A 21,280-nucleotide genomic window follows, 5' to 3' on the forward strand; every position below is an offset into this window, starting at 1 on the left:
TTTTTAAGTAAATTCTTTTTGAAAAAGGCCAAGCACAGTAGCTCATGTCTGTAATCCTAGTGCTTTGTGGGAGGCCAAGCTGGGAAGATCACTTAAGGCCAGGGGATGAAGCCTCACCTGGGCTGGTGTGGACAATTATGGTGACTATGGGAATGCATCTCTACAAAAATGAAGTTTGTAATAAAATTTATAAAATAAAAGTATTTTATTATAAAATATCATTGTAATATAAACAAAATAATGTTTATAATACTATAAAATATATCTATTTTAAAAGTTTATATAATAAAATATTTATAAAAGAAGGCAAAACTTAGCCAAGTGTGGTGGTGTACACCTGTAGTCTCAGCTACCCAGGAGGCTGAGGCAGGAGGATGGCTTAAAGTCCCAGGAGATCAAGGCTGCAGTGAGCTATGAACATTTCAGTGCACTCCAGCCTGGATGACAGGGGAGACCTTGTCTCAAAAAAATACAAACAAACAAAGGCAACCCAGAGTGCTCAGTTACATTTATTGGGAATCTTTTTTTTTTTTTTTTTTTTTTTTTTTAAACAGAGTCTCATTCTGTTGCCCAGGGTGGAGTACAGTGGCACAATCTTAACTCACTGCAACCTACACCTCCTGGGTTCAGGTGATTCTCCTGCCTCAGCCTCCCAAGAAGCTGGGATTACAGATGCATGCCATCACGCCCGGCTAACTTTTGTATTTTTTGTAGAGTTGGGGGGTTTCTCCATGTTGGTCAGGCTGGTCTCCAACTCCCAACCTCAGGTGATCTGCCTGCCTCGGCCTCCCAAAGTGCAGGGATTATAGTGTGAGTCACCATGCCTGGCCTGGGGAACATTTTTAAAAAACCTAATAATAGGCTGGACATAGTGGCTCACACTTGTAATTCCAGCACTTTGGGAGGGCAAGGTGGGTGGATCACAAGGTCTGGAATTCGAGATCAGCCTGGCCAATATGGTGAAACTGCATGTTAACCAAAAATGCAAAAATTAGCTGAGTGTGGTGGTAGGAGCCTGTAGTCCCAGCTACTTAGGAGGCTGAGGCAGGAGAATCTCTTTAACTTGGGAGGTGGAGGTTGCAGTGGGCCAAGATCGTACCATTCCACTCTAGCCTGGGTGACAGAGTAAGGATCTGTCTCAAAAAACTAAATAAATAAATAAATAATCATAGTGGTTTTCTGGGGGATTCCTGATGAAATAAATATTAATTCTGCTCTTTTTAATGAAAAAATAAGTTGCTGATATAATTCCTAGGTTTACAAAGCAGGTCAAAATAATGCAACTTCTACACAATGAATAATACTATAGGCACTATGCAAGAGTGTGGGGGGATTATCCAAAGTTATGCGTCCCCCAGCGGCTGTAACTCGACCCTTCTGTGCATATGGAACATTTTGCTATTCTTTACGGTAATCGCTTTCCTATCTTGGTATTTATATATGATGTGTGACAGTTATGGTGGCTGTGGGAACTATAACTTTAAGTTCTGTGACTTTTCTGTGAGTAAAACCAGCCATAATGTTGAATTAATGTCATTCCTCACATTGAATTTCTTTGTTGTTATAAGTGGAAGACTTACCACGTATTTGAATAAAAGCTCCCTTTTCATTTTTGATAGCATGGAAATGGTGGTGGTTAGGTGGTTTAATTTTGTTATTTAATTAATATCATCATTCAGTACAGTGAGGCCAACTGGGGATAATATATATGGTACAGTCTGAGAGGTGATATGGTTTAATCACACCTCTGTCCACTCCTTTCTTTGAAGGTAGAAGATACTAGACCATCATTATCCTTGGCTAATGACATAATGCTTTAAACAAAAGTGTTATGATCCACTTTAGTGGATCCCAATCGTTTTGTGGAATTATCTTCAAATGTGATTGATTACATGGAGCATTGATTCAGTTAATAAAACTGGAGACCATAGCATGTGATTTTCAGGCTTCAGAGCATCAGCGCTGGTTACTCTTGGCTCTGTATGTGAAGACCTGGTTATATTGATATTGGAAATCAGGCAGAAATTGATTACATTTCCAGGAAATGATAGTGTATGGTATAAAACACATGCAAATAAATCCATTAGCATTGAGAAAGTCAATAAATTGAATAAGGTTATGATTATTATCATAAAGTGGTCTTCAGAGAGTCCTGTCCAGCTCACCTGCGGGTCCTTTTATACATAACACATGCAGGAGATACCAAGAACCGAGGGAGAGGTTGTTTGGCAATGGACTTGTGGCCTCTTTTCTTGTCCACGATCAAGCCATGTTGAGAGTTAGGGCTGTTCTCCTGCCTAGCCAGAGTGGTACTTCCAGGGCCAGAGGCATAGAGTGGCTAAAGCGTGAGAGCCCGAGAAAAAGCTTGTGTCTGAAATCACTCTTGATCCTGCATGAATTAACCTGAATTGAGCACATTGTATTCATAGTGTAGGGATATTAAACCTGGGACTGATGGGGAAAGAGGGAAGGGTAAGAACTGCAGACTTCAAGAAGCCTAGGGCCTCTGTTCATCCCAGCTCAGGGCCCGAGAGGCTGCATGCCTTCTTGTGCTCAGGGCTCATTTCTGCCCAGTTGCAGCCTTTCTCGATGTCACTGCATGTAGAGGCCAGAAAGACCATTCTTGTTTGCAGCTCCTCACCATTTCTCTTGGGTGCTGGAGGTTTGTCCTCCTGGTCTGGAACTGGAGTTTTGTTGGTTCTTGAAGCTCCACTGGAGAGAGCGAATGTGTGTTTTGGAAGGTAGCCTCCATCAGGTTGGAACTCTGAATCATGTCCACGCCTCCCTGGTGGTCACTGTGCATGGAAAAGACTAATGTCCTCAGTGCCTGTACTCCCAGTGGCTCTTGGTTTCCTAGGCAGTCTCTGCAGGGCTGCTTCTCATGTACAAATTGGCCCATAGAGTTGAAGTTACCCAGTCATCTTTGGAGGGGAAATTCCCATGTTTTTCATTGAAGCAGTCAGTCCTGGCTAATTGCTGGCAGGCCTTTGCTCATGTCCCCTCCAATCTGCCTCTCAATGCAGGCAGCTGTCATCACATTCAGCGCAGAAACTGTGTTAAAGTTCCAGAAACACATAAAATCTCCTTTGTGCGTATAAAACCCAACACAAGTGAGGAGTCTGTGCCCCATACTAAGTACTGCATGATGCAGGCTTCATTGTCCTGTGGACTCATTTCCTGGGTAAGGGAGGCATTTTAAAATTGGGAAACAGGGGCTGGCCGTGGTGGCTCATGTCTGTAATCCCAGCACTTTGGGAGGCCGAGGCAGGTGTATTGCCTGAGGTCAGGAGTTTGAGACCAGCCTGGCCAGTGTGGTGAAACCCCATCTCTCATTCTGTTCATAGTTTGCATTTCCCAGTTTTGGTTTGGCAATTGAACAGTTGCCCCATGAAGGCATGGCTTGAGGAAGGTCTTTCAGATCACACTTTGAAACATTTCCTTCCTGAATGACATGCTCATTTCTCTGGATACTGAGATGCCCGTTTCACATTGGGGACTCGGGCTAGGCCGGCCCACCTGGGAGGGATCCTGCACGGTGGCTCTGCTGCCCCACTTCTTTAACTGGGAACAAAGCTATTTGCATGCTAAGCATGTGGGTGAACCAAGGATGCTGTGTAGCCCAGCAGGTGTGTGCAGTTCCTCTTATCCATTGACCTAGGTGGCAGAGGACACAGCTGGATTGACACCACTGAAATCACATCTCCTTGCCACACAAACAGGAAGGCAGCCCACATTGAAACTGCATATGCAAATATCAGATTTCCAAAGGCAAGACCTGATAGAGGGTATCTTCCTGAGTTGGTATTAATTTGCTTTTGTAAAGCAGATTTATTTTTTCTTTTTCTTTGCAGAAGCTATTTGGAAGCAGTGACCTGAATGCTTCTATGACATCTCAGCATTTTGAAGAACAATCTGTGAGTAACATTCCTTAAAAAGAAACATTAAATGTTGTAGATATTTCTTACCAAATGTTTGGATTTGTATTTCTCTGCCTCTTTTAATTGCTAAAATTGCCAAACCATATATCCACTTACAAAAACAGGCCTTGCAAATTTTGGCTGGAGGAGATTAATTCAGTGTCTATTGATTTGTCAGACTGGGATAGATTCTTCTAAAAATACAGAGCAGCTATGAAATTGAGTGAGATAGTATGGGAGATAAAGCCATTTTGAAGTGCTTTGAAACTTTGAAAAGAAGGCTGTCAAGGGTAGCCACAAGATCGATTAATTGAATGTCCAGTAAGTGAATGATAAATGATTTTATCCGTCCTTTCCCTATAAGGACAGTCAAAAGTTTGAAATGGCACAAAACTTTAATTGGGCTCATGTAGTAAATATTCAAAAATAGACTTGAATTCGCCAGTATGGTCTGCAGGAGTTAATGCTTTTCTGGAGGAGGAAGTGACTGAGTTGCGGGGAAGTGAGACTGTGAGGATTAGTGTAAGAGACATGAAGAGTGGGTGCCAGAGAATGAAAGAGAAGGGTGGAAAAGCTGGGAGAATGCTGGATGGAGACAGTGTCCTTTGGGGACCCAGGCAAGGAGCATGTGTCAGATGGACACGTGGACTTGAGAAGGATCAGCTGAGTGCCCAGAACTGAAATTTTACTATACATGGGGGAGGTCTATGGAGGTGATGGGGGTTGGTGGCAAGGGTGGAGACCACGACGGGCCATGTTACATCTAAACTTGGAAGTGGGACACGTGTTCTTGGGAGCCGGCCCCGCGGCTGCACTTCTTCCTCCTCTTACCTCTCTGGGTCTCTCCCCTGAGTTTTATAACAAGGGATCCTGCTGTAAATTAATGAGGGTATTTTGGAGGTTGGCATCCTGCTTATCTTACTCTTAGAAGGTTAACCTTGCAAAAATGTCATATTTGCTTCTGAATTCTCATAAAATCCCACTGTGGAGAAATGTAAGGGACTTGTTAATAGAGCAGGGTCACCAGCTGGTCCCAGTGAGGAGGAGTGGGATAACAGTTGATCATCATAGTGGACTTTCTTTTCTCCCTCCAAAATTAAGATGTATTTCTGAAATTCTCTTGCCTGGGCCTAAGACACAGTGTCTTAACTGCCTTCTCCATCTGTGCAGATGCCCAGGGAAGCCAGCGATGGCTTGAATAACCTCCCCAGCCCTTTCGCATACCTTCTCACCATACACCTGAAGGAAGGCCGGAATCTGGTTATCCGAGATCGCTGTGGTAAGGCCTGGGGCTGTTATACCGGGTATTGCCTGGAAACGTCTTTCTCTCTGTCCTTGTATGAATATTTTTAGTCAAACTTTGACATCATGGCATGGTTTAGGATAGACAGTAGCTCAAATCTAAGTCTCTCCAGGTATAAGACATTTGCAGTGAATTACTTAAACACACTGAATCTTACTACTCTTCTTTATTACTGAGTTAATAATACTAATAATCACATAAAATTGTTTTAGAATGAAATGAGGTAACTCTGATAGCTTTATGCCTGGCATATAGCAACTGTTCAAGAAAATGTTTCCTCAATCCTACTTTAAATTATTCATGAGAAAAATGTGAGCCCATTTTTAGTATAAGGTCATCTGACATACACATTGACAGAAATGCCTTTGAAACCACCTCCCCTTTGCTTTGAAATCGCACTGGACTCCCTCTAATAGCTAGTGTCTGTCTGTGATTATTTTATTTACCTTTTTCAAGTCTCTGTACCTAGCCATAAATATATGCCTGTATATTTTTAAATTAAGATGGTTCTGTAATATCTATCTTTTGCAATGAGCTTTTTTTCTTTCTTTCTTTTTCTTTTTTTAAAAAAAACTTTACAGGTCTTCAAAATTGACCATGCTTTTCATGTACATATCTTGCCTTTTTAAAAAAATATAACATTGTATTCCATAGTATAATACTTTATTTCTCTACTGATGGTAGCTGTTGTTTTCCTTCTGTTTCTGCACCATAAATGATGCTATCATGAGCATATTGCATATGCTTCTGTGCACAGATAAAGCTAAACCTTATATTAAAATGGCATGTGTTTAAGGGCAGACAGTGGAGCCAGACTGCCTAGGCTCAGATATTGGCTTCTCCATTCATTGCTGTTTGATGTAAGAAATGTTGCTTGACCACTTGATGCCTTGGGTTGTTCATGAAACTGCTCATGTAAAACAAGGATAGTACAGTCAACCTGCCTTATCAGAAGGATGGTAGGCATTCACGTATACAGTGTCCACTTTTCAATTGAGTTTTTCCTTCTAAGTTTTTATAATTCTTTATAATTTTCAGCATTGATATTTGTTATATACTGCAAATATTTTTCTCCCAGTCTGTTGCTTATCCTTAATTTTATGGCCACTTTTGACCTTCGGTAGGTTTACATTTCATTGTCGGCAAATACATCTTTTTTTTTTTTTTTCCTTTATGATCTTTATTTATTTGGTTTAATAGCTGAGATCCTTTTATTCTAAAGAGTTCTTTTTCTTGCTTTGGTTTCTGGACAGTTTCTCTGGTTGCTTCCTCTGTCTTCTGTTTTGGAACATCTTTTCAATAAAGGTGTCTGTTGACCCTTTGATCTGTCTTCTGTGTCTCTTAGGTTTTTCTTTTTCATTTTTCCCTTAACTTTTTCCTCTCAGAATTCTTCAGCTTGATCTTCAGCTTATTTTCTTGTCAGTTGTTTACAAACAAAATTGTACTATTTTGTTTGCTAATTGTTGTGTTTTTATTTTTATGACCTATTTTGATTGATGGTTTCATCTCTTTTTGAGAATATTAAGTATTCATTTAAAATATCTTGTCTGGTGCCCTGTTTCTTGGATATCAGTTTAATGAATTGACTGCCTCTCATTTGGGACATTATTTTTGTTTGCATATTTGATTCTCAGGAGCAATTTGCTTATCATTTTATTTGTGTTTTCTGTTCCCTCCTCTATGGATGTTATTTTTGCTTACTGTGTCCTGCTCTGGGTGATGATACGGAGAGCTGGGGCATGCTGCAGGACAGGGTGAGCTGGTAGTTCAGGCTGGCTTCTTCCCATTCCTTCTGGTTATCACCTGCTACTTAAAGCCTTTCTCTCTGCCTACGCCAGTGCTATCTGCTTCTCCTTATCTTCAGGTGCCTTTGCTGGGCATTGCTCAGCCTCAAGGCATAGGACAGTGCTGGCCCATCCAGCTCTCTCTTTGTGCTGAACCCACCAGTCACGCTGAGTTGCATTGGCCATCTTATCTCTGCTGCCTCCAAGCCTGGAGTATTCCTGGCTCACCTGTCACACACCCTTCCACCCTCCAACCCTCCCACTGCACCACTGCCCAGAAACACCTTTGCCATGACCCTCTACTGCTTATGTCTCCGGATATGGATTCTTCTGTGAACTGATCTCACCTGGTTTTCATCTTTTAGACCCGTATGAAGTATGTCCTTTTTCTTCCTAATAAAAATTTCTCCTCTCTCTCTCTCTCTCTCTCTCTCTCTCTCTCATGTTTTCTGAGATGTAGCATTTTAAAATAATGAAATAACTATTGCCCACTTGTTGGTTAGTTTTTTTTTAATAAAAATCATAATTTTTTATCTATCAACTGTGACCCTTCTCATTTCTATTATTGTTATAAATGCATCTATTTTTACAGCTGCCATCTCTTATGTTCTTTTTAATGGTTTGGGGCAGATAGCATTTTATGCCTGAAATAACATCTAAAAGATGTAATCATAAAACAATGTAGGGTTGCCTCCCACAAATATGCTGACTCTAGCCCTGAACTGGCACAGTGTCCAGTGGGGGGTACTTCTGTCAAAAATGATTGTCAAGTTCATTTTGTGACAGTTTCTCTGGTGAGTAGAAGAAAGTGTGTGTTTAACATTACCAGGAAGAAAATGTTTTGAAGCCACATGTCCTGTTTTAAATTTATGGAATTTCCTCTCAAACTCCTGACCTCGTGATCCGCCCCCCTCGGCCTCCCAAAGTGCTGGGATTACAGGCATGAGCCACTGCATCCGGCCAATAGTTTTTAAGTTTAGGGACATACACAGGCCATGGACCTCTTCTGTTGGCCAGCTACTCCTTTTCTAGTTTTCTCCATCTTTTCTAGTTCTTTCTCCCTCACTGTGTCAAGCATTACTATACTTCTCTATCAAACTGACGCAGTTACAGCAGATTCCTAGTAGATGGTCAGTACACCCATGAGATGATGAAGCCATTGCACACATCAGAAAATGATACAATAGGACATATGTGCTCTTGTTCCACATCTTGTTTCAGGACCAAAGTCTGTGCTCCAGCCCCAGCCATTGTCCATTCTCTCTGCAGAGTTTCATCACAGTTAAAACATCATTTGAGAATTTGGCTTTTATTTTGGGCAAACCTAACATAATCCGAGTATAAATACCTAATAAGGAGTCTAGGTCATACACTGCACTGGTTCAGCCCCTATTTCTTTTGAAACCAATAGTAATTGTTCTTATTTTTTTTCTTTTATTTTGGGGAACAATTTATCATTATCTATTAAGAAAATAGCCCACTCTTTCAACAAGTTCATTTTTCTTTTTTTTTTTTTGAGACAGAGTCATACACTGTCACCCAGGCTGGAGTGCAATGGCGCGATCTTGGCTCACTGCAACCTCTGCCTCCTGGGTTCAAGTGATTCTTCTGCCTCAGCTGCCTCCTGAGTAGCTGGGATTACAGGCGCCCATCACCACACCCAACTAATTTTTGCATTTTTAGTAGAGACGGCGTTTCACCATATTGGTCAGGTTGGTCTCAAACTCCTGACCTTGTGATCCTCCTGCCTCAGCCTCCCAAAGTGCTGGGATTACAGGCGTGAGCCACCACACCCAGCCAACAATTTCATCTTTCATACCTTGGGGATGTTGAGTATGCCTTCCTATGCTATGACTATGTTAATTTCTGTTTGATTATCACAGGTATTAAGTTAGTGATCAAGGTATGATCTTGAGCCTGCTCAAGGCAAGACAGCATTTGAGTGTCTACTGTGGGTTCAAGAAGGGGTCCTCATTACTAGTCCGTGTGCTCTCACTCCTGCCTTCTGGAACAATATCTCACTCCTAGGAACAACATCCCTTCTCAATACAGAATTCTTTTCTACAAAACCCAACCCAGACTCAGAATCATTATCTAACACAATCCTTTGCACCAATAGTTCTCAAAATCGAATGAGCCTCAGAAGACTCTTGGGAACTAATAAAAATGCACATCATTGAGCCCCGCACACAGACTCTCTGATTCAGTGGGTCTGGGGTGGGGCCTGAGAATTTGCATCTCTAACAAGTTCCCAGGTGATGCTGATGCTGATGCTGCTGACCCAGGAACAACACTTTGAGAACTTTTGCTCTAGGCAGCCCCTGTCACAGGTGGGTGTCCGCACATGAGAAGAAACACATGCTTTTCCTTAGAGGTAGAGTTTCAACTTTTGATTATGTTAGCCAGGACACTGCATTTTCCTGGGGCTTCTTCTCATTACCTGTGTGCTTTCTGTCATTGGTCTCAGCTTTACTTAATTTGTATTCTTGGAATATAATTTAATTTAGCATTAACCCAATTAAAATAATTAGGTACAGAAACTGTGTGATATGCTAAAGTACTAACTATGAAATGTTTTTGGCTTATCTATGCGTTTACAATATTTAGTCTGTATAACATGTTCTTCAATTCTGTAGATACTAAACCAATAGCTTATTGTTGCAATAGGAAGTATCCTTCGGTCTAGACTCAGATGGCGCTTATCCTATGCAATCTTTTATGTTTTTCACAGACCTAAGCTGTCTCTCACCTCAATCATACACAGATTATACCTTTATAAAACATACACCTTTATCCTTAATTGGGTAAATGACTGATCTGCCCTATTACAATAGGAGTGCTCTATTAGGTAGAAGAATAGTTTTTTAATTTTTGTATACCTTCCTGTGCTATGCTGATGGTTTATACACAGAATATTTTTAAAACATTTATTTCCTTATTGAGGAAATCCAACTTCAGTGCTGGACTTAAGGAGCATTGAGGCCTGTTATAAAAGGGAAAGTATCTTTGCAGAATGAACAGGATTTACTCCCTTATTGAAGGAGCATATCTTGGGTTTCCCCAAAGACATGAGCATTATACTGGTGATTAAAGTCAGCAAAAAGGATTTATATGATTTCAGAGATAAAGATGATTTTCATACAGATCACCTGGTTGAGCTGTAGATTTAATGGAAGCTTTAATTCAGGAAACTGAAGCACAAAAATTAAATGACTTGCTGAAGGTCACATTGGGAGGCAAGATTCAGAGCAGACTGGGTGGCTCAGTGGGACAAGAAGAGGATTTGGAGTTGGTCTACTACTTGGCTTTGTGACTTCCTTGTACAACTTACATAACCTCTCTAAAATGGGTGGGACATAACTTGCCTCATAATGTGACCGTAAGGACTAAAAAGAGTAAAACAATTTGGATGAGCCCGGGGGACAAAATGTTAAGTAAAATGAGTCAGGCACAAAAAACCACCCCATGTTCTCACTCATGTGTGAGCTAGAACGTTGATGTCATGGAGGTAGAAAGGAGAATCGTAGCTATCAGAGACTTGGAACGTGGGAATGGGGGAGATGAAGAAGGGGTGGTTAAGGGGTACAAAAATATAGTTAGAAAGAATAAGTTCTGACTGGTTGGGTGGTTCACACCTGTGATCCCAGCACTTTGGGAGGCTGAGGAGGGTGGATCACAAGGTCAGGAGTTCAAGACCAGCCTGGCCAAGATGATGAAATCCAGTCTTTACTAAAAATACAAAAATTAGCTGGGTGGGGTGGCGGGTGCCTCTAATCCTAGCTACTTGGGAGGCTGAGGCAGGAGAATCACTTGAACCCAGGAGGTGGAGGTTGCAGTGAGCCGAGATCGCTCAGAAGTTTGACCATAGTTAATAATAATTTATTGTGTATTTCAAAATGGAAGAGAAAATTTGGAATATTCCCAACGTGAAGAAGTGATGTGTTTGAGATGATGTATATTTCAGTTACCCTCATTTGATCATTACACATTGTATACATGTATCAAAATATTACATGTACCCCATAAATATGTATTATTATGAATTAATAGAGAAGTATATGTGACATAATGCCCCTACATGTAGAAAATAGGAAGTAGATGAAAAGATATGTTGTTATAGTGAATAATAAATAATAATGCAAGCTGCCCATGTTCTTGGCTCCTGGAGCAGAACTCATTGCTGTGTTCCGTGCCACCTGCCCCATCACTGAACTTGGATGCTTGGTCCTTGTGTCAGTTTGCCAATTTCTCTGTGCCCTCTTGATGATCTGTCTTCAGCATAGGGTTTTTAAAATACAGCTAATCCATAAACAATACAGGAGGTTAGAGGTGCTGACCTCTCATGCAGTCAGAAATCCACATATAACTTTTGAATTCCCTAAAACGTAACTACTCATGGACTACTGTTGACCAGAGCCTTACTGATAAGATAAACAGCCTATTGGCACATATTTTGCATTTCTTTTATTTTTTTAATTTTTTTTTCTTTTTTTTTCGCATTTCTATTATAGATTGTATTCTCATAATAAGTGAAGCTAGAGAAAAAGTGTTAAGAAAATCATAAAAAAGAGAAAAATAGATTTACTCTTCAGTAAGTGAAAGTGGATCATCATAAAAGTCTTCACCCTTATCGTCTTCGTATCTGATTGGCTGAGGACGAGGTGAAAGAGCAGGGTTTGGTCTGGCTGTCTCAGGAGTTGCTGAAAAGGCAGAAAATTCTGTATAAGTGCATCCTTGCAGTTGTTCTAACTGCAAGAGTCAACAGTATTTTATTTTCCTACTATGGAATCATGAATTTCATTTTAAGTAAAAAATATACAGATCAAATTAATCACATATTTGGTTTTATGCTCCTTCAAAGCATAATTTGGAGGCTCCTTCAAAGTGTTACTCAAATGTGTTGCAACCCTGACCATGGAGGAACAGCAGCTGCAGCATCTTTAATTCCAATTGCACAGTCTCTGTTTTCGAAAGCTTTTTAGGGGAAAAACTATTTTTGATGAATCACTCTCTGCTAAGGAAGGAGTTCAGCATTTTCTTTGGATTGTTACGTAACCATTACCATGTAACTTTCTGTCTAGAACATGGATTAGTAAACTTTTTATGGCTTTATGGGCTATAAGTGAAAATTAATTCCTGACATAGTGAAAAAGCCGCCATAGGCAATAAAGAAATAAACACACCTGTGTTCCGATAAAACTGTATTTATAAAAACAGGCAGTGGTCAGAATTTAACTGACGGACCAAAGTTTGTTGACCTCTGCCTAGAATATCATGGTCTGATTTTTGGATTTTTGCTTTTAAAAACTGCTCCAAAATCATTATCTACAACAAAGAATGTATAATCTAATTAGGCAGTCACCAAGAGTCCAGTCTCATGCTTTCAGCAAAAGCGTCTTGAAAATATGACATGAAATAATGCAGGACAATCGGAGATATTGAGTAATAGAAAGTCATTTTCTTGATATTTGACTGAGCAGTGGAGTGGAAGAATATGGTATCTCAGGAAAAGACAGCTCACAAATGCCAAGAAAGGGTATTAAAAAGTGCTTAGAGGGTTTGTGATTGAGCATGGTTTCGGTGACTTTGCTCACGAGGAAATACGTGCAGAAGAGGCCTCCCAGATACCAGAGTGTCCTGTCTCTGCTGTGATGCCATTAGCCAGAGGCCAGAAAATAGGCTTCACTGGCATAAAGAGCTGTGAGTGTTTTATCTAAATGACTCCCTTCCCTGGTTCAAACAGAGCTGCTTTGTTAAGTAGGCTATCAAGGAGGGATTTTGAGATTTTTCTGGGAGTTTTAGTGAAGATTGCTAAACTACACAATTGTTAATTGTTCTTTCCAGAGAATCAATCATGAGGAAGTCTGGCTTCAGAACAGTTGGCAGGTTTAGTAATGGTGTCGGGAAAGGGATGATGTTGAATAGTTGCCACCAGGACACCCCAGGCCCTTTAGTTGTCTGCCTTTGTGTGTACGTATGTGTGCATACTTAAACAAACAATGGAAAAACCTATGGGGAATTAAAAATGAACTCCCTGTCTTAAGCATGCTTATGCACCCATGAATAATCATGGACACAGAAGAGTATCACAGGAGGCTGGAAGTTTGAATTAGGTAGCTCTGGAAGGGTGGCCACATTTAGAATATTGTTCCTTGCAGGTCATTTTCCAGTTCTTCAGGAATTTTCTTTGAATCTTTAGCATGTGGTCCTTCAGCCTTGACAAGACTAGGTCTGGTGTTGGGGAGCTCAGAAGTAAACTAAGCAGCCCTGTTATATTACTGTTATTATTTATTGTTGGATGCCTTTGGCTGCTGCAGGGGTCTTTCAAAGAAGGAGTCCTACTCAGATGCTGTCATCGGCCCAGGCATTGTGTTGAGCGCACCTTTGTTAACAATATATGCAGAAAAACGAATCACCACCATCTGCCTACATCTCTGCTGTCTCAGCCATTGCCTGACTGTTGCCCTCATCTGACCCTCCCTGTCTCCTCTTCCATTTGTCTCATCTTTATTTGCTCCTTCTGCTATCCTTTTCCTCATCCTAACATTTTCCTTTTACTTTTTTATATTCATTTCTTTTCTATTATTTTCCTGGATGTTATATAGGATACATTGTTTTCAACCAAATAGGACTTAGACTTGTTTTAAGTTCTTGATCTGAGTAGCTCTTGACAGTCTTAAATGTCGAGACTGGTAAAGCAGAATAAATATGATGTGAGCAATCGCTTTTAATTCCAACTGCTTCATGATTTGGTTGATACATGGAGGAAATTGGAACCTGGCTCAATTACCCCTGGGAAGGAATGTGGCGGAGAAGGTGTTCTGGTGTCTTAGAGCTGGTGCTGTGCTCCAGGCCTGGCTTGAACTTCAGCCTTGTGATATGGCCAGGTCTCTTGTCCTGTGCAAAATGCTCAGCCCATACCCTGCTGCCTCCTACAGCACTAATACGTGGAAAACAGTAGTCCTTGCATGAAAAACCTGTTTTTCTGTAATGTTAGGCAGTTGTAGTAGTTTACTGCTGTGGGCTGCGGGAATACTGTGTTGCTTGTGCCCTCTTGTGGCCACTTTGCAGTGTTGCAAAAGGAAAAGAAAAGTCGGTTGAAGTTCAGTCACATTTCTAGGGCCATGAAAATCACTTCAGCTGTAAGCTGAGGTTGGATGGTCTTCCTTTTTGATGTGAGTTTTAGTGGATGAAAATTCATGACTACTCATGCAGAAAGCTGGTCTCTTTCAAAATTTTCAGCACAGGTAGATATCTAACATTTGTTTTTAGAGCAGTGGTAGCTTTATTTCCAGATAATGGAAAAACGTGTTAAGATAAGTCATGTTCATATGTAAAAGGAGTAGTTTAGAGAAAAAACTTAAAGATCTCTCGATACTGCGAAATTGATGCTACATAATGAGTGTTTAATAACTTACTAAGTTGATACCAAAAAGTTAAAATGACTGATTTAAATCCTGGTTTTCTTTTGCTATTTAGAAGGCTAATTTTATGATGTTGCTAGAAGTTTGTATTGTACACTGAGCAGGCATACAGCTTCCCAACAAGTGTGTTCTGAATGGGATGTACTGAAGTATTCATTCTGGCAGCCCTCGGGGCACCTCTGTTAGGCTTGGGGTCAGCCCCCCAGCAGTCTCTTCCGTAAACCCTGCTCTACCCTACTCACATCATTTTCCTTGGTGCCATGATGTGAAGTGTTGAAGAGTGCTGGATGGTGGGTGAGAGTCATGTGTGCATAGGCTTTGGCCATGGACCACAGGAGTTTGGATGCTAGCTCAGACACGGTCTTGCAGCGAGCCTGCTAGGCTTGCAGTAAGACTGGTGTGTGTGCTTGTGGAGACTTGGTGATGGAGGTGGTGGTGGGGTGCAGGCGGGGCAGGGCGTAGGTTGGGTGGAGCTGAAACAGTAATATAAACAAACATTAGCTATGATTATTGCTGTGTGAATTGTTATAGTTATTCTTGGTATAATTATTCTACTTTGGGTTTTGTTTTTGCATTTCGCCTGTGGGCACAGGAATGGCTTTGTGACTTTCTCATCCTTTTTATTGTGGGTCTGTCTTCCCAGTGTCCTCATCAGTTTCGGCACCTTTTGTGTATCTTTTTGTTCTTTTACTTTTTTTGAGATGGATGTTGCTCCCCCTGCTGCCACCTCCAACGGGGGTGGTGTGAGAGTTGTGAAACGTGTTTTTTGAGATTAGTTCTTATTTTCTGTGAAACAGGAGAAATGAGAGACTCTTTTAAAGGCCACATTATTTGAATAAGGACTCTGTTGTGGATTGAGGTTTTATTTTCCCCATCATAAATTTCACCTAGAAAATGCCCCTGCAAATATTATAGTGACCGACATGAGTGAAACTGGCGCCAATGAAGGCACACCACTAGGCCTTCCTGAAATTTAGAACCTACTCCACTGCATCACCCAGATTTTTAAAATCTATTTTTCTTTCTTAAGTGAAAGAGAATCTGGCTTTTAAATTATTTGATCGCCTGCTGTTTTCTTTCTACACATTTTTCTCTGTATTATAAAAAGTTTATTTTGGGCTGGGCATGGTGGCTCACACCTGTAATCCCAGCATTTTGGGAGGCCAAGGCAGGTGAATTACCTGAGGTCAGGAGTTTGAGACCAGCCTGGCTAACATGGGAAAACCCTGTCTCTACCAAAAATACAAAAATTAGCTGGGCATGTTGGCGCACGCCTGTAATCCCAGCTACTCTGGAGGCTGAGGCAGGAGAATTGCTTGAACCAGGGGGACGGAGGCTGCAGTGAGCCAAGATCACATCACTGCACTCCAGCTTGGGCAACAGAGCGAGACTCCATCTCGAAAAAAGAAACAAAAAACTTTATTTTGGAGAAGAAATTAGAAGCTTGGCAGGGCACCATACTTTTTTCAATCAACATTCCTAATTAAGTTTTTCAAAATTTTTAATATTAGGAATAGTGCCGCAACAAACGTTCTTATGCCTAAATGTGTGTGTACAACTTTTTCATCTATTTGCAAGTTATTTATTAGGGTGGATTGAATTTTTTCTGTTACATGACCTGAGCATTTCAAGATTCTCATTACAAAATTGCCAATTTATACTCTTGAGAAGGACCTATTTTGTTGACCTGTATGTGAAAATGGGCCACTTTTTGTTTCTCACCTACATCGTATGTAGAATATCACTGTTAATTTTTTTTTTTTTTTTTTTTTTGGTGAAGTCTTGCTCTGTCACCCAGGCTAGAGTGCAGTGGCATGATCTCAGCTCACTGCAACCTTTCCCTCCTGGGTTCAAGCGATTCTCTTGCCCCAGCCTCCTGAGTAGCTGGGATTACAGGCATGTGCCGCTACATTCAGATAATTTTTGTGTTTTTGGTAGAGATGGGATTTTGCCATGTTGGCCAGGCTGGTCTTGAACTCCTGACCTCAGGTGATTCCCCCCAGACTCAGCCTCCCAAAGTGCTGGGATTATGGGTGTGAACCACTGCACCTGGTCATATCTTTGTTAATTTGATTGAAGGCAAGTGTTGTATTGTTTTTTTCTTGAAATTGTGTTAATGAATTTGGACCTTTAAATATGTTTGGTTAATGAGATACTTGCTTCTCTGCAGAGTCTGTTCCATGCATTACTGTTGTTCATTCTGTCTCCTGGACATGTTCACATGCATTTTTCTAATTTGTCACTTGCCTTTAAATTTTACAAGTTTTTGTTGCAAAAATACTTTTAGTCTTACAGTTCTATTCTGCAAAGTGTCTTCATTTTTTTATCTAGAAAATTTCTTGAGAGATATGCACCTTTACCTACATTTATTCTCTTTTCTATCTGGTTTTACATTTTTCGTTTATCTCTTTGATCTGTCTCAAGTTTACTTAGTTTCTGGCCCAGAGTAGGATCTCAGTTTTATTCGACCAAATGGCTATCTAACTAACTAGGACTAGATATTTATTTTTCACTTTTTCAGTATACATTAAATTACAAAAAGCGTACCGGGGTCTGCTTCAACAAATTCTCTTTGATTCCTGTTGATGTTGTTCTCTTGTTCAGCATCAGCTCCACACCAGAGATTTATTGTTTTGAAAATTCAGTTCATTTTGTTTTACATTTGGGATTTGCTTCTCATTGGAGTACCTCCTCTGAACAGCAGATGGCATGAGATCATTGGCCACATCTGGGCCAGTGTATCAGAAACTGTCATTCAAGAGCAAATGTGAACCTTTCAAAGATGCAGACACCCATTCTGTAACCCAGGAGTGGTTTTCCTTCACTTGTTGAGTTTTGGTAACTCATGGATGTGCTGCAGTAAGTGATTGGAGCTGAGTTTTAAAATTGGTTTCTGTTTATTCCTTTGCCACTTGATACAGATTATCATTGGTCGTGTTTTTCCCAACAGTCTTACATATATTCCCACAACGGAGCCCTTTCAGATTCTTGTTGTATGGTTTTGTTTGGGACTCTGTGCATAGCTGTGGATTGATCAGAATGTCTTGATGCTCTGCTGCTTTATAGAGTCAGTTTATCTGTTTCTGTGGAATCCCATCTCAATTCCTATGCAAAATTGGGGTGTTTTCTATTCCTGCTGCATGTAAGAAAATTGCCTTACACCCAACCAGAGATCATTGGCTTGAATTAAACATAGCATGTCTTCTATTTGCTTGATTAGGACTTCTTTAGAGGGGGTATTTTTTATCAAGTGTTTATTTCTATACCAAAATGAGACATGCTGTATTTCAAGTCATTCTTTTGATGTATTTGTTTCACTGTCTGTAAAGTTGTTAAGAGATATTCTGCCTGTGAGCATGTTGATGCGTATCTGTGTATTCCCACACACCCATGATTTACTTGTGGCTGAGCTTTGATTTCAGCTACATTTAGTCCTATCACGCCATCACGCCTTGCTGAGTTTGAGGCAGGGAATGTGGCATGTCACAGTGAAGGATGTTATTCTTAAGACTCTATGTAACAAATTACCTCAAATCTCAGCAACAACCACATGTTCATGAATTTTGGGAGTGTAAATTTGGACAAAGCCCAATGGAGATGGCTTGTTTTTGCTGCACACTCTCTGGGGCTTCACCTGGGAAGACCTGAAGGTAGGGGGGACTTGACTATTGGAGACCTAGTTTTGTAGGCTTCAAGGTCTGTTGATTCCCATGCTGCGTATGTGGAATCAGGCATCTGGAAGATGAGGATGGTTCCACGTGAGGCCTCTCCATGCAGCATGTCTTCCTTGTTATATGGCAGCTTCAGAGTCATCAAGCTTTTTATGTGGAAGGTCAGGGCTCCAGGCACAAGGGTCACAGCACAAGGCAGAAACTGCATCACCTTTTATGATGCAGCCTTGGAAGGAACATCACACCACAAAAGTTGAAGCAGTCACCCAATTCAAGAGGAATGGAGACAGATACCCTGTTTTTTATTAAGTATCACATAATTTGGGGGCTATTTTGTAAAATTACTGTAGTCCTGAAGCCTTTAGAGTGAAAACAATCTAGGTTCAAGGCTCAGCTCTGAACTTTCTCATCTTCCTCATCCTTTAAAAAAAAAAAGTTTCCTACAGGCACGGTGGCTCATGCCTGTATTCCCAGCACTTTGGAAGGCTGAGGCGGGTGGGTCACGAGGTCAGGAGTTTGAGACCAGCCTGGCCAACATGGTGAAACCCGTCTCTTCTAAAAATACAAAAGTTAGCTGGACATGGTGGCGCACGGCTGGAGTCCCAGCTACTCGAGAGACTGAGGCACGAGACTTGCTTGAACCTGGGAGGCAGACTGTGCCACTGCACTCCAGCCTGGTGACAGAGTGAGACTCAGTCTCAAAAAAAATAAACAAAACAAGGCAGGGTGGGCACAATGGCTCATGCCTGTAATTCCAGCACTTTAGGAGGCCAAGGCTGTCAGATCATGTGAGGTTGGGAGTTCGAGACCAGCCTGACCAACATGAAGGAAACTCTGTCTCTACTAAAAATACAAAATTAGCCGGGCATTGTTGCAGGCTCCTGTAATCCCAGCTACTCAGGAGGCTGAGGCAGGAGAATCACTTGAACCCAGAAGGTGGAGATTGCAGTGAACCACTGAGATCGCACCACTGCACTCCAGCCTGGCGACAGAGCGAGACTTTGTCTCAAAACAAAAAAACAAAAAACTTCATTACATATATTTAAGGCATAGCATGTTGTTTTGATATACATAGTGTATTAGAAGTCTGTTCCTGCATTGCCATAAAGAAATACCTGAGACTGGATAATTTATAAAGATAAGAACCTTAATTGGCTCATGGTTCCATAGTCTGTACAGGAGCAGGATGCTGGCTTCTAAGCAGCTTTCAATCATGGTGGAAGGTGAAGGAGTAGCAGGCATATCACATGGCCAGAGCAGAGCAAGAGAGAGAGAGAGGAGGGAGCTGCCACATACTTTTAAACTACCATTTCTCATGAGAATTCACCCACTGTAATGAAGACAGTACCAGGATGAATGCAAAGCATTCATGAGAAATCTACCACCATGACCCAGTGACCTCCCACCAGGCCCCACCTCCGTCGTTAGAGATGACATTTCAGTATGAGGTGTGGATGGGGACACACATTCAAACCATATCACATGGTGACATGCTTACTACAGTGAAGCCAATTAACATATCCATCATCACATAGTTACTTTTTTGTGCCTGGTAAGAGCACTTAAATCTACTCTTAATAGATTTTTTTTTTGAGATGGAGTCTCACTCTGTCACCAGGCTGGAGTGCAGTGACGCGATTTTGGCTTACTGCAGCCTCTACCTTCCATGTTCAAGCAATTCTGCTACCTCATCCTCCTGAGTAGCTGGGACTACAGGCATGCGCCACAAAGCCCAGCTACTTGTTTTGTATTTTTAGTAGAGACGTGGTTTCACAATGTCGGCCAGGATGGTCTTGATCTCCTGATCTCGTGATCACCTGCCTTAGCCTCTCAAAGTGCCGAGATTACAGGCATGAGCCACAGAGCCCCAGCCTCTCTTAATAAATTTTTGATATACAATACCCTTCTACTAACTAGAGTTTCCAGACTTACTTATCTTATATAACTGTACCTCAGTGCCTTTGCACGATTTTTCCCTATTTCTCTGCACAGGAAAAGTTCCTTCTTTCTTAGATGACTGGGGAAAAATGTCCTATTAATTTCCGTAACATCCATTAGGGTGTTATGGAACAGGAGCCCCTGTTCAAAACTCAGAAACAACTTATTTATTTATTTATTTTTCTGGTGTCAAAGTCAGAACTTACAGATTCTATAAAAAAGAAGCTCAGGCTTGATTCTTTTCCCAGCAAAAAGAGAAGATCCTAAATATGTGTATATATAGAGAATACTATAAATGTATGTGTATAAGTACAATAGTTATTACTCTTACTATTACATAAACAACTTAAAATATATACTTTTTTTGTTCCAAATATCATTTTTTCCATTGATGTTTCATGTATGCAGCTCAGTGTCCCAAAAGAGCTGGTAAATAATTGTTGACTTGAATTTGAAATATTAAGCTCTCCCACAGAAAGTTATCAGATATTACAAAATGCTAACTTAGTGTAAAATATGGTGATAATTTCCTTTCATGAGCAAACAGCTACTTTGGGAAATACATTTAATTAAAAAAATTTCCAAGCTAAAGACAACATTTATTTTGGAGAAACTGCATGGCTAAATTTTGGGACTTGGCAAACATGCTTTGCTGATAGCAAACAAGTAAGCTTTTCCTACAAATAATGCTTTTGTATTCAATACAGTAGATGTTTAGTCCAAATTAAAAATGCTAGTTTTAAAAAAATGTTACATAGTAAGTTTATACATATATATGCACAGACATACACATAATAAAGTCAACATTAAACTGAATTGTAGAAATATATTTAGGGGCTGGGTGCAGTGGCTCATGCATGTAATTTCAGCACTTTGGGAGGCCAAAGCAGGCAGATTACGAGGTCAAGAGTTCGAGACCAGCCTGGCCAACGTGGTGAAACCTCTTCTCTACTAAAAACACAAAAATTAGCCAGGTGTGGTGGTAGGCATCTGTAATCCAAGGTACTTAAAAGGCAGAGGCAGGAGAATTGCTTGAATCTGGGGGAGGTTGTAGTGACCCGAGATTGTGTCACTGCACTCCAGCCTGGATGACAGAACATTTCTCAGGGGAAAAAAAATTATGGGCATATAAGGATTCTGATACCTTATTAATTGAAGTAAGTAGGTAAATAATACTGTATAGTGATCTCTTTGTGATAAGTGTGTGTGTGTGTGTGCATGTACATTTAAGCATACAAAGCCT

The 21,280-nt window shown here is 40.8% G+C and overlaps 1 protein-coding gene across 10 annotated transcripts in view; it reads left to right on the top strand.

Annotated features, from left to right (window-relative positions):
- MCTP2 (multiple C2 and transmembrane domain containing 2) overlaps positions 1 to 21,280 on the top strand; it is a 262,031-nt gene that overhangs the window by 82,684 nt on the left and 158,067 nt on the right. For all 10 annotated transcript variants that reach the window (XM_032252795.1, XM_032252799.1, XM_032252797.1 and 7 more), the window contains 2 exons: positions 3,852 to 3,914; positions 5,088 to 5,196. In XM_032252795.1, the coding sequence (XP_032108686.1) occupies positions 3,852 to 3,914; positions 5,088 to 5,196 (172 nt within the window). The remainder of the gene's footprint in view (positions 1 to 3,851; positions 3,915 to 5,087; positions 5,197 to 21,280) is intronic.

Source organism: Sapajus apella, unplaced genomic scaffold (genome assembly GCF_009761245.1).
Source record: "Sapajus apella isolate SASKATOON/1434 unplaced genomic scaffold, GSC_monkey_1.0 scaffold80, whole genome shotgun sequence".
Taxonomy (NCBI): domain Eukaryota; kingdom Metazoa; phylum Chordata; class Mammalia; order Primates; family Cebidae; genus Sapajus; species Sapajus apella.